At 44.6% G+C, this 24981-nt stretch overlaps 1 protein-coding gene across 2 annotated transcripts in view; it reads right to left on the bottom strand.

The window, feature by feature from the left end:
- Positions 1 to 24981, bottom strand: part of METTL3 (methyltransferase 3, N6-adenosine-methyltransferase complex catalytic subunit) — a 124207-nt gene that overhangs the window by 21029 nt on the left and 78197 nt on the right. For both annotated transcript variants that reach the window (XR_011204830.1, XM_069238263.1), the window contains exons 4-7: positions 20531 to 20706; positions 19714 to 19933; positions 9668 to 9855; positions 8899 to 8937 (exon numbers count right to left, since the gene is read on the bottom strand). Coding sequence is in view for 1 of the 2 variants with exons in the window: in XM_069238263.1 (XP_069094364.1) it covers positions 8899 to 8937; positions 9668 to 9855; positions 19714 to 19933; positions 20531 to 20706 (623 nt within the window). In the remaining variant the exon portion in view is untranslated. The remainder of the gene's footprint in view (positions 1 to 8898; positions 8938 to 9667; positions 9856 to 19713; positions 19934 to 20530; positions 20707 to 24981) is intronic.

Genomic DNA, 24981 nt, shown 5'->3' with positions numbered 1-24981 from the left:
CAAGAGAATCTTGGAGGGGAGAAGGGGCAACATGTCCTTTAATATATTCTGCGCCAGTTGCCGTGGTGTGTGTGTGTATGTATATATATATATATATATATATATATATATATATATATATATATATATATATATATATATATATATATTTTATTTTAATCTAACTACTGTGTTAAGATCCGTGACTTATGTGGTTGCTTGAAAATGTCAGTTGTGGGCTTGAGCATGTCCTTTAGTAACGGTAAGAACTGGAGGACTTACTGTGTCTTTGACAGCATCTTGACAATAAATTCTTTCTCATCTTCCACTGTATGCATATTAACCTCATGATACGTGTGGTGTCGTGTGGGAATGGTTTAGAGGGGTATAGTTCGGTATCTGTATCGCCTTGTGGGTTGACATAGTTCTCTAAGGGTTCATCTTGTGTATCAGGATCACCCTCCGGGTCTGGTAAATAGGGATAGTAGTACGGGTCTATGTTTTCCCAGTGATGAGGTAGTAGGTAACCTCTCTGGGTGAACATGAGGGGAGCGGTGTTGTAAGTTGGTAGAAGGAGGTGTATATGACACTGCCGTAAGAGGGAGATCAGGAGGAGGAAGAGGAGGTAGTACTGGAGGAATAAGTGGTAGTGGAGGTTCCAATGGGAAATCAATAGGGCTCATGCTATTGTCCTTGTGCTTTTTATGTGGGGGCTTGCGTCGTTGAGGGCCCCACAATCTCCTCCTCGAATTACTAGGTGGGAGTGGTGTCTTGGTCCTCACCCTGCCTGTATCTGGGTTTAAAAATAACATCTTCTGTCTGGCGTCAAATTTCTCTTGATGTTTTTTAAAAATGGGCTTAACATGCTGCTCTTTGGGGTCTGTGTAGGCCTTTGCATCCTTCAGTGTTTTCCACACCAATATAGTTGATAAAGTCTTCGATGTCAAACATGTTCTCAATCGATACCAACAGCTTTTTCCAAACGATGGCGTTTTGGAGTCCGATGGCATTTTCGATGCTGACTCTGGCTTGGGAGCAGAGTGTGTTTTTGGCATCAACAGCGTCCTAGGGGTAGAAGGTGTCTTGGGTTTTTCTAACCCTGTTTTTGCCTCCGAAGGCTTCTTTGGTGTCAATGTATCTTTTTTGGACGCAGTCTCTGAAACGGACTTCGACCTGGAAGGAGTCAGTGCCTTAGTCTTTTCGGTTGCCTTGGAGGCTTGATTGGACAGAGGGACAATTGTCTGCTCCTTTGCCTTATGTCAGACTCATCAATAGCACAAGGGCAGTGGGGTTCTGTGAGGCTGTGTTTTGTCTTTAGCTTTCATTTGGGGGGGGTGTCTGTGAGACATTCGCCAATGTACACATGAGACCTGTTGAAGCAATATCTTCAACTTCTTCCATCTTTTGGTTGGAGTCAGAGCACTCTCCGCTGGTAGCAAGGATAGGGATGTCCATTGGGGGGTCTGTGGCCTCCACGTCTTTGTTGCGGTCATGCTGGACCTCAGCCTCGAGGCCTATGACCCCTTGGTGTTGCGGTTGTCGGTCTCCCACGATGTCAGATACGTCTTCCACTCACTGTGCCTGCATTATGGCATGGGCCCACCGCCTCTCATGTTGTTGTGAAACAGTCTTCATCAACCAAAAGGCCACAATGGCATCAAAGGATGTTTCCTTGTGGTCTGGAGACAGAGGTTGCAGACTGGATGGTGGTCTTGCTTGAAGTACTTTGCGTGGCACTTGGGGCAGAAGCCGAAATGCGTTTTTCGCATAGTTCCACATGCATCGAGTGAGGGCAGACAATTTTGAATCATTGATGCAGAGGCTGAGCTGGCCCTAATCCAGGCAGGTGAAAACTCTGAATTCAGCGATCGGCTGGTCTTCCTATGCTCTTTCGTCAAAGGGTGATGTATAGCAGTCACCGACGGGGCATCAAAGCTGTGATCCGGGAACTCCAAAAAATACATCTGAACCTGATGGCGGAGAAAAAATTAACAAAGGAGCTAAAGACTATGCACAATACAGTTTATAGGAGAAGTCATTATAGCTCATGACTCAAAAAACGTTTAAAACAAAAACAACTTGCAACATCCAGCCCAACATTAGAATGGCAGAAGTATGCTAAGCATATGTATCTACGGCCAACACATGCTACAAATAGTATTTTTCCTGGGTCTTTTGATTCAGATCTAAAGACATGCTCCACATCAGCCAGTGCATTGCAAGAATGCAGATAATGGTACTGGTGGCATGCGGATGTCCCTGGACATCAACAGTTTCTGTTCTAAAGCGTTCCTGTCCAAGTTCTGCATAAAACTGTACTCTCCCTGGGAAGGAGGTTTAAGAGTAGTACTCATTGTAGAGATGATGCCGTGGCGGGCAAGGATGAGGTTGGCATTCATTGTCTTAACTAAAACAGTGCAGACTAGTACATTTTTCTGTTATGTTTCAAAAGACAAGCTTCCTTGCCCTTTTAGAAGAATTTTGCTTTTTATTCAGGGTAGTTGCCATCACCATCATCGCCTGAGCAGGGGGTTTCCCAGGCAAAAAGACAACGCCCTTGGGTAGCCTGTTATTTGATTGCCATATATTACGATGGAAGGCTCAGAGATGGGTTTCTTCACTACTGAACCTGCTTGTAAAAAATGCATCTACATCTCCAGGACTGGCTTTGGTGGGGAGTTTTTACAGCCCTCAGTCGCCAGCATGTGGCAACATGATGCAAACAGACAGAGCCTGGTTGGATGCAGCTCCTCATAGCTACTGGTGCCTGTCTCTGGATGGGGGTCTGGTTTCCCCATATGAGCCCAATACCCAGAAAGACGGCTAAGAGATGGGTCCCTAATGGACATCACCCATCACCGATACCCCTATTGGTGATGCTCAGATAGAAAGCCAAACCTTAACTAGCTTGAACACAGCAATGCGAGTCAAGACTAGGGGACGGGGGTTGTAGAATGATCATCTGAAATTGGAAGTTGCTCTCGGACTTGAGGCTAGACTATCAGGTGATGATTGTAGTTTTCAACTTCAACATTCAAGTAATAAGAGCTAGGTTTCGAGGTCGGAATGGAGGCAAAACCTGCTGCCAGATCCAAGGGGAGCTGGAACCCATTTTAAAGGATCAGTTAATTGTGAAATGTCTACTAAGTAATCCATGACCCTTGAGAGGGAGGGATTGCAGGGAGAAGTTACTCCTAAACGAGCCCACAGCAGAGATAGGATCCTCGGAAGACTGTAGCTGGGCTGTGGGAAACTGTTGCTCCTACAAGACATAGACCAGCAGAGAAGGTAGCGGGGTCATGTATTCCCTTATGTAGTGCATCTCAGATGTCAGTGTCAAACAGCACACAAGACACAGGGTGTCCGGAGAGACTAGGTCGGCAGGGTTTGTGCCACTGGGCTTTTAAACTTCGTTTTAGGAATAGTACTTTTGAGGGGAGACTGGTGGTATGGTCGAACACGGGTAAGTCCTGCCTCCTGTGTATCACCTTGTGGCATCGCTCACTGCGTTGTACTCTACTCAACTGCAGAGTGCGTAAACTTGCAGGACTGGAGAAGTCAGGAGATAGTTATACCACATCAGACTGCAACAGAAACCTCCCACACAAGAGAGAGAGAAAAACATAAAAGAGGGAAAAGAAAGACGGAAAAACGTAAATGGAGAAAGCAGGGATGAAAAAGAAAATGCGAGTGTGAGATAAAGGGGCATGGAGTGTCTGGAGCTGGGTGAAAGAGGCATGAATTGGAACAAGACTAAGCAGCCTTGGTATTAAGCAACCACAACCACTGGCTCCCAAGTAGAAGTTTAAGTCCTTGCACTTACTGTTTTACAAATTAAGGAGTGGTTCAGCCCAACACATGCACCATTCTCTGTAGAACCCTGTCAGACACCGTCCAGTGGGGGTAATGGGCAAGCAGGGGCTACTGAGCCTCAGCTGTGGGGATGGAAAAAGTGGCAGCGATTTCTGCGTACGAAATACCACTCAGGATGAGAGCTTTACTGAAGAACAGGAAGTGGACACTGGCACTCCCAGACAGCGCAGCAGAGGTCACAATAGTTCGCCTGAATCTTCAGGAGGTGAAAGCAACTGATGACTTCCTACAAGTCGAGGCTGCGGACACGCGCGTCTCCACACCCAATAGGGTGTATAAACTAAAATTATAATTAAAAGGAGACACTGGGCGCACAATGAACGCCTTCTTTTGGGATAATGTTGTTACTATTTATGATATCTTACTGGCTGAAAAGGACTGGCCACCAGAATTTGCCTGTAATCTCTCATATAGGGAAGAGGTAATTGAACCCTCTTTCTCGCCCCTTGTTCCCAGAGAACTCAGGGAAGCTTAAGACATTGATTGGGCGAAGGCGCAGGCACCTGCGTTATATCAACTATATAGAGTGGGATAAAGATTCCCCCTACCATATAATACCAATTAGTTCCCAACCTCAACCCCAATATCCAATAAAGCATGAAGCTAGAGCACCTGTGAGGGAAATCCTCACACAGCTAGAGTACCAGGGTGCAATTGAACCCTGTGCCAGTTATTATGGTCTTGAAAAGAGAAAGGTATCTCTAAGTATGCATATGCTCTGTATTGTGCATGTATGTTAGCAGGTGAGTAGTGATGAAATGTATTGGTGTTCCCATTGACTGCGGGAAAGGTGACCCAAGAGTAAAATATTTCTGTTCTGTAGGCTAAATGAGCCTCAACTACAAATGTTACAGGACCCCCTTGGGCTGCAAGGCATTTAGCTAACAAATGAGCAGTAACGGGAGGTCGCATATTTACTGCAATTACCACTCATTGTGGGTTCACCATGGTGGATATACCTGTTCAGAAATAAGGGCAACAAAATGAATATTAACCCTTTTAAGGTTGAAGCTTGAACAACCTACCACATTGGATAGGTACTGCCTACCTAGAAGAGGTGGAAATCCTCAATACCACAGACGTCTCCATATATAGTATTGAGGTCCCTTTAGCACGAAATGAGACAGATGCTCAGGAGGATCCGAAAATCAGTGCCTGACCAAATGTTGGCGGCGCCATGTCGTGTGCTCTCATTATCCTAATGAGGCCGTTGGATTTGGGTGGCAGCATCACCTGAATTGTGGGGAACTGAGTCCAATCCCACACCATGTGACAACTGTCGGCATAATCCGTTTCCGGCCAACTAGCTGCGCATCAGCTCTGCCCAAGAGCAGGGATGATTTGTGGCAACCGGCTGAAGGACCTAATGACTTCTCAGGGAAATTGTTGTGTATCAGATCTCATCCTTTTCTCTCTGTTACATTAGTCTCACACATGCAAAGACAAACAGGCAGAAAAACGGTTCTATAAGGTTTATTGAATCAGCTGCATCTTAAAATGGCATAAACTGTGATAATTAGAATGATGAAACATAATATAAGCAAAATGGTGACAAGAAGAGTGAAACACAGGAAAGGTCCCACTATACTGTCACTATGCATAATATATGCTGTTCTTACCTAAGCTATGTTAGAGCACAGCATGACAAGTCCTAACCCACCCTTCAGGACCCCCCTGCGAAGACATCATCCCCAAATCTGAGAAAGGAAGCCTCTTGTCTATAGAGACACAATCCCCATGTAGGCCAGAGAACCAGTAGCCTCAGCAAGCAGCTGTAGCAAAGTCAATCAGCATGCGGTTGTGGTCATCTGGCTGGAATCTCCCTCTAACGTGCATGGGACAGAGAAGTGTGTTTATAATAAAACAGCTGATGTTCTGAGAAAATGTCCTCACGTAAGGATGTGTGTGTTTCTGTTAGAGTTGGAGACGCAGTGTACTACTTTGCCGGCAAACCTATCTCGCTGCAGCCTTGAAGAAAGCACAGTGAAAAGAATTTCTTGCTAAGAAAAGCAATGCTTTCCTAGGCAAAACAACTAGATAAAGAAAATAAAACAGAACCACGAATATGGCCAATTCCGAAATAATAAAAATGAAGTAGAATAAAATTTAACTGTCTAAAGGGCACAAGCGGCAGGCCTAGTTGTTAAAATAACATACCTAGAGGCATCACTAAAATGGCTTTACAACTAGAGGTTTCTTTCCTAAACATGAGATGCTGCAGTTAGGAGACCAGCTGTTGTCCAAAGGTTTGTTGCTAGAAATGGCAGTGTTAATCTACCATCACTGTTCCTCAATGAGGTCCCCAATCCCTGTAGCACGGCTACCTCCAACCAGTTGATCACAAGCTACAAGTAGCTCCCAAACACCTTCAGAGTAGCTCACAACCTTGAGTTCATTTTTAAATAAACACAAGGTCTCATTTTCCTTTTAAAGTTAAGGGAAGGCTGTGTTTATTTTACATTATCATCATCAAGCTGGAGATGGCAGGGCCTGAAACTGAGCAGTGCTCAGTCAGATTTAGGATGCAGGATGGGGCACAGAGTTAAAGAGCTGAAGCACTGAGGTATTTAACTCCTACATAAAAGTCCTTGTCAACTCAATATTGGAGCATAAAAATAGATGATGTTTCTGAATGATTTTTAATGGGAAAACATTAAAATATAAGTTGCCTCATTAGCTAAGTTAGCTTTCTATTTCTCCAATATCAAAGTTTTGCATTTACAAATAGCAGGCCTCTTGCTCCCAGTGGCCAGCAGACACTGTGACATATTTATAACAAAAAATAGCCATTTTGTGAATGGGAGAAATTCGAAGTGAACAAAAAAATTTCTATGAAACATATTCTTAATGTTTTTCTCCACTTTCAAATAAGCCAATTACATCTTAATTTTATGAAGCATGTTTCTTCACTTTAAATTCCTCTCATTTAAACAAATAGCTGTATTTTTTGTAATAATTATGGCACTGTGTCTCCAGCCCACTGGCGGTAAAGTGTCTGGTGTTTGTAAATGTGACATATGGAAATGGGAGAATATTTAAATGAGGAGTCTTGTGTCATCCATATAAACATACATTTAACTCTTCGTTGAATTTTCTCCAATTTCAAATTGTCACCTTTGCACAAAGCAGGCATCTTGCTGTAAGTGGCTGGTAGGCACGGTGCAATATTTATAACTGGAAAATATGGGTGTTATTTTAAGTGGGAGACATTTAAAGTGCAGAAAAATGTTACATATTATGAACATTGTTGCAGAAAAATTTTCTGCTATTTAAATTTCCCCCATTTCAAAATGTATCTTTGTGTTATACATGTATTGGTGCCACATATGGCAAAGGTTTTGTCCAGTGCCACAAGTGCTTATGACGCAGTTTCTCAGTCAACCATATAGATATATGCTAATCATACACACATCACCAAGTCCACACACTCCCTGACACACACGGCAGCCCTGTCATAGTGCCCCTAGCCAAAACATTTTGTTCAAACCATAGTATCTGGCTCTATGGCCATTAAGGTTAAAGTCAAAGAAGCTGGGTGTGGTGCCTGGTAACAATGCGCGAGCTGCTTAGCCTTTAGTAGCTCACAATGATTTTCACTGATCAGAAGTAACTCTCACTACAGAAAAGGCTGGAGAACCCTGCTGTAACACATTATCACCTCGGTCAAGCTAGAACACGTGAGTGATATTCTGCTTGGACACTAACTTCTCTTACAATACAAAAGCCTTCATTTCCACCAAGCTGCCTAATATTTTGTCGCATAAGAATTAACCAGAGGGGGTAATAAGAAGGGAGTTTACTGCTTGAAGGTTTGTGACCTCATTCCAAAGTATTCTGACGAAGTTAAGGAGCTGTAATTCAGGATTCATTTAGCACAGGGTACACGTGAAAGGCAAGCTGTAGAAAATACTTCAGATATACATTAAAAGACTTGATGCACTGGGGGTGAAGATGAAACAAATATATGTATTGGTATTTATACACCTCAAACATAGCTAAGAAGCAACAGAGCTCTGTACATTATATGGAGTCTGGGAGACGAGTTACAAGATCTTGTACATCAAGTGGGCATTACACAAATATATAAACCACACAAAGCATTCTAAATTTTGTATGCACAGGGAGATTAAGTGATTTTCCCAGATTCACATGATGTTCAGCCAAGCCCAGCGGCAGGGATTTGGGCTGGAGTCCTACGGATCCAAATTCAACAGCTCTAGCCACTAAGCCACACATCTTCTTGTGTAAACGAAAGCACTCCATCTCATGCCCTGTACCCTCAAAGCCAAGACGATCACAAATGATGTAGACTAGTGCAACAGGCCCCTTGAATCTACTGTACCTTTATAGTGCCAACTGATAACAATGTTACAATTAACCAACAAACGGTGCTACTAAACATTCCCAGTATTCAAAGGGGCACAAGAAGACATTGAAAGCCAGAAAAACATGTTAATAGAAATCTTTCAACCTTAGTGCCTGAACTCTGATTTTAAATATTCTTTGCCAACAGCGGAAAGTTTTGTTATTTTGTTGGACGTGTGCATTAAAATAGCTTTTCAGGTTTAAAAGCAACTTATTTTTTTCATTGGATAAGTCCGGTAAAATGAGATTTTATTAAATAAACCCAATTAAAAAGTCAACTCTAATGAATCATATATGTCCCCTGGCTCAAGAGCCTTCAACCCCCCTGTTCCATTGAGGAAAAATAAATTCTCCAAGTTCTAGGACACGGACATGATCTACAACGAGGCATACAGGCATCCTGACTGAGTTATTTATGCCCCTTTCCCATGTTCTATAGAAATCCTTCCTTTGCACCCTCAGGGTAGTAATTCACCCATTGCCCTGCTTTGTGGATGTTGAAACCAGTAATTAATTAAGCCATCTAGCCAGTTTGTTCAAATTTCACTTCAAGTTCCCAATATAATGGTGTTCCTATGGCAGGGAAGGGGGGTACCAGGGTGGGGCTGGGATGGCCCCAGGTCTCGTCTCCTATATCCAAAGTGGGTGTAAGGTGATGCATCTGAATGAGTCAGAACTTACCCCCAAAGTTTCAAACACTCTCTTCCCAACTCCATGGCTCTGGAAATGAAAAAAACACAAAGGATCATTGGTTACTGATGCAATCCCACAAATAAAGATAAACCCTTCCATAGCTTCATCAACATGCTCAGAATTTCCCACACAATGATAAGGTGGAGTGGCATACACGGGGTTCTGGGAGTTGACATCACAATATTTATGTTCCAGCAGTAATACAGACAGTGGTGCTGCAGATCAGACTAGACATTCAATGGCAAGACATGAGTGCTTCCCTCTGATGTAATAGAAGATGATCAAGTCAAGACTAAGGTGCACTAACAGTGAATAAAGTATCAGTACTAGAATAGCAATGAGATACAGAAGTAAGGGTTTGGGGTGCACTGACTGGAAAAGAGGGGACAGTGCATTTCAGGTGCCATGGCAGAACTGTGTTAGCGTTAGTTGTAGAAGAGGAGGAAATGCTGCAGGACAATACTGGGATGCACTGTTAGATGTTTTATTGAAATGTTCCATCAGTTCATCCATTGGAGGATGCTACTCAAATGTTAGAGGTGTTTGAAGGCAGCACTATTTGATTAACACAGGGATGAAGGTCAGGAGTGAAGTGCATGCTTAAAGGCACCTGCTTGGGTGAAGCCTTGGAATGGTAGAGCATGCAGATCAGGATCAAAGTGTGCTGGCATAGTGGAGTGTCATTCTTGTTAATAGGCTGATAGAGGGACAAGATTCAGTGGCTACAGTCTGATAGCTCAGTACGCAGTTTCCTCACCTGCCCGTCACCCAGAGGAAAAGGAAGCCTTCATCCTGCAGTACTGGAATCTGTAGCTTTCTCATTTCATCGTCAGTCAGGGTACCGTAGGGAAGCTCCATGTGGATGTCCCAAGGAGGGTCAGCCATCACCACAGCAAACTTACCGAGGATGCTTACGTCCAGGTAACGGATGTCGCAGCGGATCCACTGAGGAAGCAGAAATAAGAGTGTTGACAAAGCCAGCGTATTTTTTCACTGATTAAAGAATGAAGGGGTAAGTGGAGGAATGTGAATTTGAAATGCATAGATAATTAGTAAGTGGGTAGATGGATGCACGTGTCACATCTAACAGCAGCAGCGATGATTTTAACTCAATGCAAGGACTCACCAACGGTATACCAGTATTAATCAGGAATCAGCAACATAAAGGCAAGAATGCGGACCATATACCATGAAATACAACCATTATGAATGTTTAGATTTGCATTTTTACTGAATAACACTTAGTGTAGGTTTACATGTGCCCCTTCTCTCTATAACCCCCATAACATTTTAAGTGTTCAAACTTTCATTCAATAATATTGAGCGATGGGTTAGATTTGCACTATCAATAAGTAATCCTAGAGTGTGTTGGGATTTGCAATATCCCTTATTAATGATTTATACATGCTCAATTTTTTTCCATCAATCATCAAACCTCAATACATATCCGATTTGCACCACAATCAATGTATTCTTATTACCCTCACTCAGAAATCATGAATATGGGCCCAGGTTTGTATCATCGCTCATTAATCTTTTGTGCTTCCTAAGATTTGCCCCTTCTACCAGTAATCCTTTGGGCATGTTCAGATTTGCTCCATCAATTAGTAACCCTTCGCACATATTCCGATTTGCCCAATTACACTCACACTTGCGACACACACATACTTGCACAACCACTCATTATTTCTTAATCTCAATAGACAATTCATCAGCTGTCTATAAACGCTACATAGGGAAGGAAAATGGTGGAGATTAGCTCTGTGTGCAAAAAGTGTGCATAACAGCTGCCCTTGGAACTGCAATTGCATCAGAAGAGGAAGCCTTCTGCTGGCAGCAGCAGGAAAGTAACAGATGCACACAGTAAGTCGTCCATGTGAATTCAAGCCAATTATGACTCCCTGGACGTCCTTAATTGAGGCCGACACTTTAAGGTCAATGTTTAAAATCATGACATTTTAAACACTAGTTACTGAATGGTCCAGGCTGAAACATTGAAAAAATATCAATGTCAATAACATAAGAGCTTGACATTTAGACAGTTGACATCTAGACAGGCTAATTTATTGTTTTTATTTTCAGGTGCCATACAATACCCGAGTTTCCAAAACTTTGTCAAGGCTGGAATAAGTCCCGCCACATGGAAAGTCCTGGAAATGCCTGCCTGCAAGTTGATCTTTGATAGCAGGGTGTTGTCTGTCTGCCAATAGGATATTGTTTGTTTTGTTGCCTGTTTGCCACAGCCTATTGCCTCTCACTACCATCAAATCCTACTCAAAGCATTTCATTTACTAGATCCTATTTTTGCTCAATTGAGCCAAACACTGTAGACCATCCAACTGAATGGTTATAAAGTAACCTGCTAGCAATTTCATGTAAAATACCAGTGCACCCCGGATGTTCATAATAACACCACACCAAGACAAAAAAAATTAATAACTGCTCTCCCAACAGCATATCCACCCTGTTGTCTGATAGCTTCAAATCTGAACTTCCCAAAAAGGAAGATCACAAACTGCTTGTTTCTATTTTTAATAAGAATGTAACTAATCTATTAAACAATATCTCCCCCACCATAGTAGAACAACAAAATAAAGCCCTTAGGGCCAGATGTAGCAAATTTAAAATTTGCGAGGTGCAAAGTGCGAGTCCATGCAACTCGCACTTTGCACCTCGCAAATTGGTATTCAGTACGGTGTGTCAGACACCGACTGCAACTCGCTATGGGGTCGCAATGACCCACCTCATGAATATTCATGAGGTGGGTCGCAAATTGCGGCCCCATAGCGAGTATAGGCACTCGCAAACATGGAGGCCTGCTGTCGTCAGCAGACCTCCATGTTCGTGACTGCTTTTAAATAAAGCAGTTTTTTTTTTTTTTTTTTTTTTTTAAGTGTAGCCCGTTTTCCTTACAGGAGAACGAGCTGCACTTAAAAAAAACCGAAACCTTTAGTTTCGGTATTTTTTCAGGGCAGGGAGTGGTCCCTTGGACCACTCCCTGCCCTGAAAAAATATTTGTGGGTCCAGTCACAAACTGGAAGGGGTCCCATGGGGACCCCTTCCAATTTGCGAGTTGGTTACCATCCACTTGAAGTGGATGGTAACTGCGATGCCATTTGCGACCGCGTACGCGGTCGCAAGTGGTATTGCATACCACTCAGACTCGCAAATAGGAAGGGAACACCCCTTCCTATTTGCGAGTCGGAAATGCATATTGCGAGTCGGTATCGACTCGCAATATGCATTTCTGCATAGCAAAGAGGCATTTGCACCTCGCAAATGGCGATTTTCGCCGTTTGCGACGTGCAAATACTTTGTTACATCTGGCCCTTAGTTCTTAAGAGAGCTTGCCAAGGCCCAATTACTTATTCGTCAACTGGAAAGTACATGGCGGAAAGACTACAATTCTGAAGCAAAATTCAATTATACTGAAACAGATTGAATAGCCAAAAAGTTACAAATGTCTGAACAAAACAGCCAAGAAAAGAGCATTTTCACAAAGATTTGTCAACTCAACAAACTTGTCTTAAGAACATTAAAAAAAATTTGAATAATTTAAACACCTCAAGCGTCACTTTTCTGACACCGGACTGGCTCTTTGCGGTACAATGACCAAAGCCCATGACGCCAAGCGCCGACCATCCGCTATGCTCTCTCTGCTACTCCACTGCAAATTGAACTCTTCACGCCGGACTTTGAGAAGGTAAGTCTTTCAGCAGGACTAACCTGGTCCCTGTATCGAACCACGCTCCATCGTGGTTAGCCTGAACTTATGCCTTTCCCTCTGTCTAGCACAACCAGATGACCGCAAAAGGCATTTTGTGCTTTTGGGTGTTATATCTACTTACAACTGGATATCTCCAGTTCTACTGACTGGATTTTTGTTGTTCTGGTATAATTGTATTTATTAAAATTGACTTAATTTTTCTAAATTGATTTGGGATTTTTCTTATTTTGTGTTTTCACTTTCTTTTTACTGTTTGTGTGCTGCATAATTAGATTGCGATATTGTCCTTAGATGTAATAGAGCCATCCCAGAGTGAATTGTTGTCACCTACTGTACTCTCACCAATTCCAGATGGAACCATTTGTTCATCGCTTTTCCCAGAGTTAATAAGGTAACTCACTAAGCAATGGGTTCGGCCCAATACATTAGCACCCTAGATCTCACAAAGGGATATTGGTAGCTGTCTTTGAGAAGCTCAGTCACAAAACAGCCCTTTTAACACCACTTGGCCTGTTTTAGTTTAAAGAGCTTCCATTTGGGCTGCATGGAGCTCCAGCCAAGCTTTAACGGCTCATGGATCAGATTGCAAAACCGCACCAAAGTTTTACAGATGACTACCTGGATGATATTATTTTCAGTTCAGACTGCGATCCCCATTTAAAGAGCCTGGGTTTGGTACTAGAAGCTTTACAACAAGAAGGGTTAACAACTAAGCCGGCTAAATGCACCAAAGCGGCAATTCAAGTACAAAACCTGTGTTCCTGTATGGGAATCAAAGGTTTCACTGCCAGGTGTAGAAAATCGAAGCACCGAATATGATCCAGAGAGCTACAAATAAGGAAGTTTGTTCCTTCTTGGGTTTTGTGAGATAGCTTGTAGCAAACTATTGAACTTTAGCCTAACTACTTGCAGCATTGTTAAAATAGTCATTATTAAAACATTTATCTTTGGGTCAGCAACAAGAGAATGCATCTAAAGCACTTAAGGCAGCTCTGGCTGCAGGCCCTGTGTTACGATGTCCTCATTTTAAACAGTCCTTTATGTTGCAGACAGACACTTCTGGGACTAGGCTTAGGACAGTTTTGGTACAGGAATTGGAGGATGGTAAAAAACAAACAGCATACATTGGTAGGAAGTTACTGCCTCAATGTTTCGTATGCAACCACTGAGAAGGAATGGCTGGTGATTTGACGGGATATGGAGACACTGAAATATTATCTCATAGGTCAACATTTATAATTGACCATGTTCCAATGCCCTACTAGCATTGAATAAGGATAGCAACCATTAAGTGTTACGATGATTCCTATCATTAGAAACAAAAGCCTTGTCCATAAGGCATCAACCCAAAAAGATGATGAGCATAGCAGATTATTTGTCAAGGAAGCATGAAGCTGTCCCGATTTACCGTCAGGAATTAAGTCAGAGCAAATGTCAGGAGGTGAATGTAGGACACCCCCAGAACCAAGCTCCGAGACAGAGAGAAGTGCCCGAGAAAGGGACTTTTGTGGTTGGGCAGGGAACCTGGGGTGGGAGATTAGGAGACAACCATCAACAAGAGGGGACACTAAGTTGGAGCAAAACCGAATAGCTACGTTTATTATTCACCAGAATACCTGACACAGCATGGAAGAGCGCGCTAGCTTCCCAGACAGGGAGAATGGGCAGGTTTTAGGACACAAGAACAATCCCTACAGTATGGACAAACCAGAATGTTGAGAAAACTATGGACTATTGCAGTGGTTCCCAACCTTTTGACTTCTGTGGACCACCCCCCTTATCAGTACTGGAACCCGCGGACCCCAACAGAATCATTATTGGAATCCAGGACCCCCCCCCCCCCCCCCCCCCCCCAATGAGTCGTTACTGAAAGCTGGGGACCTAATCTGTTAATATTATTATATTTTCTAAGCAGTCACAGACCCCCTGAGGAGGCTTTGCAGACTCCTAGGGGTCCCCGGACCACAGGTTGGGAACCACTGGACTATTGGTTAAGAGAGAGGAGCAGGATCTGGAGTTTTGTAAAGGGCAAAGACAAGAGTGGAAGACCAATACTGGAAGAGGAAGGGGGCAAGAATTTGCCAAAAAGTTCCTACTGCAATGAGAATTGGAAGGGTGGGGCAAAGAAATGAAGGGGTGGGGCCTGGGGCTATATAAGCCAAGTTTCTATCAGTACAACTACTGACTGGCCACCAGGCAACACCTTTCCTTCCTTCCTTAGAAAAGGTGCTTCTTTTTGTCAGACAAGTGCAAGGGAAGAGGGGAAGGGAGATTGGCTATGTGACAACACCCTTCCTTACCACTAGGCCTTCTTTACAGTTGGAAGGCAGAAGAGGCCTCCAGAACTACAGAGCTATTGGGAATGAAAAGCCAGGAGGAAGAGCCAAATTCCTGTGGGTAGTGGGACATCATTCAAGCACAGAATCCAAGTTAACGCCAAGGAAGCCCAAGCTCAGAGAAGGAGAGTTATGAACTGGGACACAGAAGCAGGTCTACAGTGAGAATCCCTAACTAAGAGGTTTAGCAGTGCAAGGAAAATACTCATGAACAGGGGATATGTTGTGAAGGCATTTATATATGTGCATGAACATTAATAAACTTGCTTGTTAAAACACACAGCCTGTCTAAGACTCAGTCATTGGACAGTCAATGGGTTTCATCCCTTTGGCCTGTACTTTTACTTTAGCACCAATAAGTGTCTGCGAATGTGCCACTCTCCAAGTAATACACCAAAGACCATTTACTGACTGGGAGATGTAATGGCATAATGCTTGACTGAAGATGGACGTAGTTGCATGCTTGCAGGAATGTGATGTTGCCTCCAGGGACAATTGTTGCTGGTCTACTCAACACTCGCTCCCTCGTCAAACACGCAATAGAAGTATGGGATCTACTCAACTTCATCTCCCCAAATGCCGCCTTCTTCACGGAGACCTGGATAACCACCACCTCAGCCCCAGACATCGCCACTGCCATCCCCGACCGCTACAAGATCATCCATAAAGACCATGTCCACTGACCAGGAGGAGGCATCGCCACCGTCCACAAAAACACACTCCGCCTCACGACCAGCGTAGATGTCCAAATACCCACCACTGAACACCTACACTCTCAGAGTCAGTCCAATCCGAACACCACCATCTGTGGTACCCTCATCTACAGAGCCCCCTGGACTCCGCTCCCCTTTCAGCGAAGCCCTGGCCAACCTCATCGCTTCCCATTCCCCCACCTCAGCGGACTACAAAGGATTCACAAGTCAAGACCCACCCCGCCCACCAGCTCCAGCACAGGCTCCAACCCCTTGCCGACCCTGAACCACTGAACCCTCCTCAGCCCGGAAGACACCCAGAAGCACATGAGTTTAAGCCACTCCGAGGCACCCTTGGACCCATGGCCCCACCACATCTTCAACCGAGGCGACGCCACCATCGCCCCCGGACTAAGCACTCCATCGAGACTGCCACCTTCCGGGATTACTGGAAACACACAGAGATAAACCCCCTACCGAAGAAACCTTCCACAGACCTGACAAAGCTGAAAAACTACAGACCAATCTCACTGGTCCCTTCCCACCAAAGGTAATCGAAAAAACGATCAACACACAGCTCACTGACTTCGAGACAAACCACATCCTAGATCCCCCCCCCCCACCAATCCAGATTGAGGATCAACCACAGCACAGACATCGCACTTCTAGCAGCCATGGATGACATCTGCACCCTGCTGGACCACAGCGAAACAGCTGCCCTCATCCTTCTCGAACTCTCCACTGCGTTTGACACCATCTCCCACACCACCTTAAGCATCAGACTACATGACCCCGGGATTCCACGGCAAAGCCTTGGAGTGGATACACTCCTTCCTCACCGGCTGAACCCAGAGAGTCAGGCCCCCACCTTTCACCTCGAAAACCGACGGAAACCATCTGAGAAGTCCCACAAGGCTCTTCTCTGAGCCCCACCACCTTCACTGTGGCCCAGCTCGCCGAGATCGTCAGACACCACAGCTCAACATCGACTCATACTACGATGACACACAGCTAATTCTTTCCCTCACAGACGAACCATCAACAGCCAAAAGCAACATTCACAACGGAATGAAGGCAGTCACCAACTGGATGAAAGACAGCTGCCTCAAGCTCAACTTGGGAAAGACGGAGATCCTCATCCGGTGCCCCACCCCTACTACCTGGGACGACTCCTGGTGACCCACTGCCCCATCTCCCACCGACCATGCATGTAACCTCAGCATCATTCTCGAATCCTCGCCGTCTATAGCTCGCCAAGTCAACGCCATCTCATCCTTGTGTTTCCACACACCCCGCCTGCTCTGTAAGATTTTCAAGTGGATCCCCACTGACGCAAGAAGAATAGTCACCCATGCACTTGTCAGCAGCAAACGTGATTACGGCAACGCACTCTATGCCGCCATTAACAAGAATCTCCAAGCAAGACTCCAGAGAATACAGAACGCCGTGGCCAGACTCACCCTAGACATCCCCGCCACAGCCATATCTCCGCCCGCCTGAGAGACCTACACTGGTTACCTGTCAACAAACACATCACTTTCAAACCTCAGACACTCGCTTACAAGGCCATACACATCGGACCTGTCTACCTCAACCACCGGCTCTCCTTCAACGCCCCTCCAAGGCAACTCCACTCTGCCCAACTGGCCCTCTGATCTGGAAGAACATCGCTGGAGTAAGATCCTCCTTCTACCTTGCCGCACAGACCTGGAACACACTGCTGCTTCACCTCAGGCAGTCCCCCTTGCTGGCTCAATTCAGGAAGGACCTCGACCTGGCTCTTCTACAGATCCATGTCCCATCTCCCCAACAGCACCTTGAGACCCCCATGGTGATAAGCCGCACTATACAAATATCCGATTGATTGGTTTCAGAAAATGTTGAAAATGTTGCTACATGCTGGGGATGCTCAGTTCCTGGCTATAAGTTCTGTATGCCTGCTTATGTGCTGCTATCTGTTGGCCGCTGCCTGCATGTGGACACTGACTGCTGGTGCTGCTTGTAACTATTGTTGATTTGGGAAAAAAGTGACATCAGACTCCCTGCCATTTACTCACAGAGTATGCAGTTCTCAGGATAGCCTCCCTCGCATCCATGCTGCTGCTTTCACAGGGTGCCAGTGAACTTCAGAAGTTCATAACACCAGTGAAGACCATCAATGCACCTGCACTTCTGCCTTTCTCAGTCACTTTGTCCCTTAAAATAAGTTTGCCAGCAAACGCACACTAGCAGCTATTTTGCAATGTCATTGCAGACTTTTCTTTTCATGCAGCGACTGCCTCAGTTCCCCAAACTTGTCAGCCTGAGATAGCCAGCTTATTGGAACCTATATAAACGAGAGTGAACAGTCTGCAAGGTAGCACTCAACAAGGTGCAGGGTTTTGTTAGTGGCTGTGGTGCTGGGTGCCAGTGCTGGAGTGCTTGTTATAGGGCCTTATTTCTAGGCGTGAACAGATGGCAGCGGGTCAGCAATGGACAGACAATTCCAGTGTAGTAAAGGTCTCATGGGCTCTCAGTCTGTGCCGCTGCATCTTTCAATTAATAACACCTGGTATTTACAGTGCTTAGAAACAGAAGCAGAAGTGGTAGAAAAACAAAACAATGACTGAAAGAAACCGAGACCCCCACACTCTATTTTTGACACAAGGCTGCACCAGTACAATATCTATCGCAATAAAACTGCGCATTTCCCTTGCACTCTCCCCCTAGCACAATGCCTATGTCCTCTGATCAATATACATCTTTGAACTATTCACCTGTACCATTCCCCGCACAATGCTGTACACTGAATATCCAGGTGCACCCCCTGTACAAAGCTCCATCCCAAGACACATACACATACACTGCTCTTGCACTCTGCTCATTGCACAGTTCCCTTTACTATGCCAATGAACAAAAGATACTGTGCAAAGCAACTACCAGGTGCCCATATAGAATATCCTCTAGACGTTCTTTCTTCATAGTAGAACTGCACTGTATTCCTGCATAATCACCTTGTGCACAACAGTGTTGTAAATAGATTACATTATTTCTCACACAATGTTTGAATGCAATTTCCTGGAATAAAGACTGCACAAACCCTGTACAATGCCCAAGTACATGCCTCTTTACATTGCTCTTATAGAATGTTACCTGCACCTTACTTCTTATCACCACTACAGAGAGCCTGCTACATGAATCTTCGAATTGAGAAAAGTCACGATGACTGGAAGTTGCAAGAATGGAGACTGGCAGTGATTGAGAATGGTGTGATGAGTGTGGTATCCGCAGCCAGGCAGCCTCGGAGTGGCACATGCTACGTCCTCCTTCACCCCTGCTGCACAAACTCTTCTCAGACCTTTTGTTGAGCAACCATAAACAACAAGCTTCCAGTGAAAGTAACAAGCTCCCCAGAGTCCCAGAATATGCATTGTCCACACTGCTGATGCCAGCACTCTCTGGCTTTTAGGCTCAGTGTGAATGTGCCAGCCCTGCTAGTAAGTACTACAACGTCTGGACTTTCGCCATGTTTTCTAAATACCAGCATGCACCTTCAAAGCATAAGATGCGGTATGCACCATATGTTAAATACAGAAGGAGCAGAAGTGACATAATACAGCGAGGATGCGTTCTTCATTTTAAACATGCATTTCTCCTAGTCTTTGTCTGACTTATTAGGCCCTCTATACCCTTGTCTCCTTCTCTGTCCCATTAGGATCCTATTCTATTCTTCGTTCCTTTACTATCCGTCACCCTCTTTACGTCCAGATTCCATGCACCTTACTTGGTCTGTTATATAACTTCCTTCACTTTATCACTTTCTATCATAGCTACTTTGTTCCCTGTGATCCTTCTTTGCTTCATTTCTCGCCTATTACTATTCTCGGTTTCATTGCTATACATCTTCCTTTTCCCATATTTTGCCCTGTTCCTACTAATCTCCAAAGTAAAATGATCCACAAAAAGTATTCAAAAATGTCCATAAGGAATACATAGAGATCTGGTGAAAGAACAGTAATCCCCCTCATACTGGCTGTAGGAAGATAAAAAAGGGATGACTAAATTGTACCTGTGGGGGGAAAAGGCGATCCACCGCTGTGTCACTCCCACCAACGCCTTTGGCCAGCGTACCATCCACGCTTCCAGGGTGGCTCAGAGCACCACTGTGATCGAGCTCACTACAGGCATCAATCTCATAGTGTACATACTTGCAGGTGTCCATGTGGAAGCAAGTGTTCAGAAACGAACAGTCACCCAGGGACTCGTCCGTATGATGGTTGATGATGCGCCTGTGGTGGCAGGAGGGAGATGAAAAACAAGAGAGTCTGAGGTAGTGTCAAAGAATCTAACCTAATTGCAAATTTCTCATGCACAAAATCATGTAACATTATTGTGCACAAAACAAAAATTAACAAAGGGTTCATTTTTCCCCCATAGGGATTCAAACTTCGATTTCCTGTACTACTAAGAACAGGAGATATTTACAACTACATGCAAACATGCAATTTAAACAAAGCTTTAGTTCCCACTGCTGACCACCAAACCAAGAAAACACTAAAAGCTAGCATTTACCTTCTTATTCTAATTGTCACTTTGCGATTTCTGTACAGTAGTGTGAAGATCTGAAATTAAGTTTTATGTAAGTTTGATGGTGTGCATTTGGTAAATAAAATTGTGTTACATTCATTTTATCCGGTGCTCAGACTGTCTGCCTTTATGAGAGCAGGGTCCTGCAGCGCTGAACTTATTCCTTCATTGCCTGCATGTCTTTGTTTACAGCTGAACTGCAGTTTGTTGCTAAGCCACAGACCATGACTGTAGCTGGAGATCTGCTTCCAAAAGAATCAGTCCCCCCTTTGTCAAGTGTAAGCAAATTCAGCCTGTACCTGAAGTGAAGCTTCTTGCATGGCCGATCAGCATCATTTGCCTTCATGCACTCTTCCTTGGTGCCAAAATCACAGAACTCTTGCACCTGGGCTCGGCCACGGGAGCGAAACTTCTCCACGATTGACTGTTCTTTGGCTGTAGTCGTATTGAGAAGCTCTAAGATCTCTTGGCTCACCTGTTGCAGGAGAACACAGCAAGGTAAGTTGGGATTGGGGCAAGAACTTTGTTTCAGGGACTCAGCAAGATAAACAAGTTACTTACCTTCAATAAAACCCTTTCTGAGGGATACTCTAACTGCAGATTCGTCAATTTATAATTCCACCAGGTGCCAGACTGGATCTGTAACTTTTCATATCAATTGCTCCTATCCTACAAGTCAATAAGTGACACCATTGTACTCTGGGATTGCATCACATTGCCTCTGAGGAGATAACACAGATGTGTGTGTAGGCACCATCCCTGCTCACTGATGTCAGTTTTTCTTCAAATGTCTTTCACACCGTCAGACTGGCTATGACAGATTGTAAACGTGACTGTGCACATAATCTAACTTGAGACCTTTTTTAGAACTCTAAAGTTCATTTCACAGAACATGGAGGAGGGAGTGTTGTGAGTAATTTCCATTTAGATACAGTATTCACCAAAAAGAGAGTTACCCAACGTAAATCTTGTTCTTCGGTTGGAGACTTCTAACAGCAGGCTTACCACATTTTGAATAGATATGAAAGTATTACCTCCCAGAGTCCTGCTGGACCAAGCGGGCCAAATGGCCTTGTGGAGGACTTGATTGTTAAGACAAAAGCCCATGGTGAAGCTGAGTTGAATGTCTATGTTGCAGTGTGACAGCTATCACCACAAAACCGGAATGCCTGCAGCAAAGGCCACTGAGATGGCCTTGACTCTAGTGGAATAAGATCTAAAGTCCATAGGAGGCTCCTTTTTGGCCAGAGCTTTTTGTTATGCGCATGATGATTCACAGGGGCAGGATTCTAAATCACCTTTCCATTCTTAGCACTAGCAAAACACAATAAAATGTCACCCACTCAGTGATCCTTGTGTGCACAATGTAAAAGCGGGTAGGTTCTTTCTGGGTTAAACCAGGGAAGCCTCACCTCTTTGAAGGGATGTAGGGGACTGAATAATGCAGGGAGATTAATGGACTGTCCCATGTGGAAGGGAAAACTCCTTTCAGCAGAAAGAAAGCAGGAGTTTACAGCACCATTATTCCGGGAAGAGGTTGCACTAACAGCACCTGTAGCTCGCTGACACTACGAGCAGAAGTAACTTTAATGAAGAAAACCATCTTAATAGGCAATAATCTCAGTAAGTGATTGTGCACAGACTCGTAGGTTGTGCACATCAAAAACGTGAGCACCAAATGGAGGCACAATTAAGGGTGGGGGAAGGAAAGTATATGTGAGCTCTTTAAAGAAACTCATTACAACAGGTAACTTGAACAATTAATAATGGTCATGCAAACACAGAGAAGGACTGGAAAATAATGTTTAAGGGTGCCTATCACAAACCCTTTCCTGGCCAGAGATAAAACAAACAGAGAACACAAACTTCCAGAGTATATAGATTTGGTCAACACATTTCTAGTTGCAAGAATAACATCCACTACATCTGCTGACAGATCAAATCTACTAAGCCGGTGCTGCTCATCTCCATGGACGGAAGTGTAAGTTGTAGTGATTCAGGTGGAGGACCCTGTCTGCCCTGTTGCTGAGGCAGGAGGTGCTCCTGGACACGTCTGGCACTACAATGAGAAGCTTCTTCAGAACTCGGGCAGGAATGGCAGAGATAAGGCATATAGGAGGTTTGACCCCCCCCGCCTCCCACCTCTCCCCCCCTCTACAGGCGGACTGTGTCTCTCTGGGAGGAAGGTTGATACTCTGGCACATAATGGTGGTGATGTTGCATGTCCTCAGCGGTGGCGAGACGATCTACCCAAAGCATGCCCCACCCGGTGAAAACACCCTGAACTATCTCCAAATACAGATGCTATTCATGGTGGTAGTTTAGCCCGTCAAGACCTGAGCCTGCAATTCCTTGACAGACAGGAGGAAGGGTTCCAGGGCAAACCAAATGCTACAACACTCTAGAAAGTTGATGTGGTGCCTCTGCTGAGGCAAAGACCAAAGGATGCTGAACTCTACATGCCCTAGGTGACCACCCTAGCCCAGAAACAATGCATCGTTCACTACTATGAGCTTTGGATGGTGCAGATCAGGTTGGTGTTCAGCAGCAGTCACTTCCGAAATACAGGTTTTGTCCTAGCAGCAACCTCGATGCAGTGTTCATTGTAGGCAGAGGTTCTATTGCAGGACCTGCATGTGCCAACAGGCATGGGGAACCACCAAACCACCTGCAGCAGTACCCAAGCCTGAAACATCACAATCATATTTTGAATAATCCGGACTTGTTGCAGAGTGGAAAGGCCTCGAACACCACTGTTTCCACGATGGCCACTATGAAGGAAATTATCTGCGTTGGCTGCAGGTGGAATTTCAGCTTGTGATATAATACACCAGAGATGAAAGAAGAAAGATAGTCACCTGGAGTTGTTCCATAACTAAAAGCAGTGAATTGGCTTTCAGCCAGTCTGAGAGTAACATGAAAACATGTATCCCCAACCTCTGAAGTTTGGCTGCAACCACAGCCATCACGTTGTGAAACACCTGAGGGCCTGAGGTGAGGATGACTGGTAAGACTGTCAACTGTTCTGTCTCCACCACAAATCCAAGGCAGCATCTGTGGGACAGCAGGACAGATACATAGAAGTACGTATTTTGCAAATCCAGGATACCATTCAGTCCTCTGGATCAAAAGCAGAGAGATTCTCTCAAACTTTACCTTTCTCAAACTTGTCCTTTCAAAGTTCTATTATGGGCCTGAGTCCTCTGGCCTTTTTGGCAACAAAAATACTGGCAGTAATACTCTATGCCACTCAGCGCTTCAGGGACTGTTTATAAGGCCCCTTTGGCCTGCAGCAACTGAAATGAAGGCATGATCTGCATAAGTGTGAGCAAAAACAGGTGAGACAGGAAGGAGAACAGATTGAAAAATAGAGGGCGTAACCATGCTGAGCAATCCGCAGAGCCCACTTGTATGAGGTAATAAGATTCCAGACGAGCAATAAAAAAATAATTTTGTCCACTTCTGACCATGTATGACTATGAAATTAAAGTGGCATGACTGTGGTAAGCAACAAAGAGGAGGATGTGGAGAAGACTGAGGTACTGGATGATGGCCACGGTCTCTGCCTCTGCTACTAACAACCTATGGAGCCAAAAATGGACTTGGCTATTTGTTGTACGGATTGTGAGGGCTGGCTCTAGCGACAGTTAGGACCCCTAGATTATTCTCTAAAGATTCAACATTGGTGCTGTAATTGACAGGCCAGGGACAATAGAGAGAAGAAGTGTTTCAAAGCATGGTGGTCTATGAAGAGCTGCTTCACACAGTCAGGTGTTTTCACCAAAGAGCCTGGAACTATTTAATAGAATATATGTAAGGGATGCTTGAAAGTACAGGCATGACACTTGATCACCATGCTGGGGCCAATAGTGTGACCTAGACAGCATGTCTACAGCAACCTAGCAGGCAGACAGCTTTCAGAGATCTTAAAGCCAAACTGGTAGAGGAAAAGGTGTTTTATTGAGAATGTGCCAACACACTTTAATTCCTGTCTCTGGGCAAAGTATGGAATGTGTTGGGATTAACTCAGCTGCTTCAAGCCTTAACCACCAAGCTCTGAGGATTTGGGTGCTGGGCCAGAAAAGATAGGTCTCTAAGGGCAGGCCTATAACACATAGCCATCAGGCTGTTTGGGGTGGATTTAAACACAGCTTAAATCAGCTTAAGGCGTTACCAAAGGTAAGTAACTTTTTCATCTGATAGAAACTTCTAGTTGCAGATTCCTTACCTTAAAATAGATACCCAAGCAAAACCATCCCCGGAGGAGGGTCTGCAAACCAAAATCATACTAGGGAGTCCTGCAGGACCAAACAGGCAAAGTACCCGTCCCTACGGACTGGACTGTCCAGGCTGTAGTGTTTGGTAAATGTGTGCAGGGATGCGCACAGTGCTGCCTGACAGATGTCCAGGACTTGAAATCTGCGTGCTAAGACAGTGGTTTCAGCTGTCGCTCTGGTAGAATGAGCACGCAAACCCTCCGGCGGTTGCTTTTTAGCCAATGAGTAGCACACTTTAATGCCGAGAACAACTCATCTAGAGATGGTTCGCTTCTGCACTGCTCGAACAAACAGTTGATCATCCACCCGGAACTCTTTGGTACGATCAAGGTAGAACACCAATGCTCTTTTTGGGTCTAGGTGGTGGAGTCTCTCCTCTTCCTTAGAAGGATGAGGGTGTGTGTAAAAGGTAGGTAAGGTGATGGATTGGCCAACATGAAAGGGAGTGATCACTTTTGGTCAAAGGGAAGCCC

Source organism: Pleurodeles waltl, chromosome 6 (assembly GCF_031143425.1).
Source record: "Pleurodeles waltl isolate 20211129_DDA chromosome 6, aPleWal1.hap1.20221129, whole genome shotgun sequence".
Classification (NCBI taxonomy): Eukaryota; Metazoa; Chordata; class Amphibia; order Caudata; family Salamandridae; genus Pleurodeles; species Pleurodeles waltl.
This window is presented reverse-complemented; position numbering and strand designations above follow the sequence as displayed.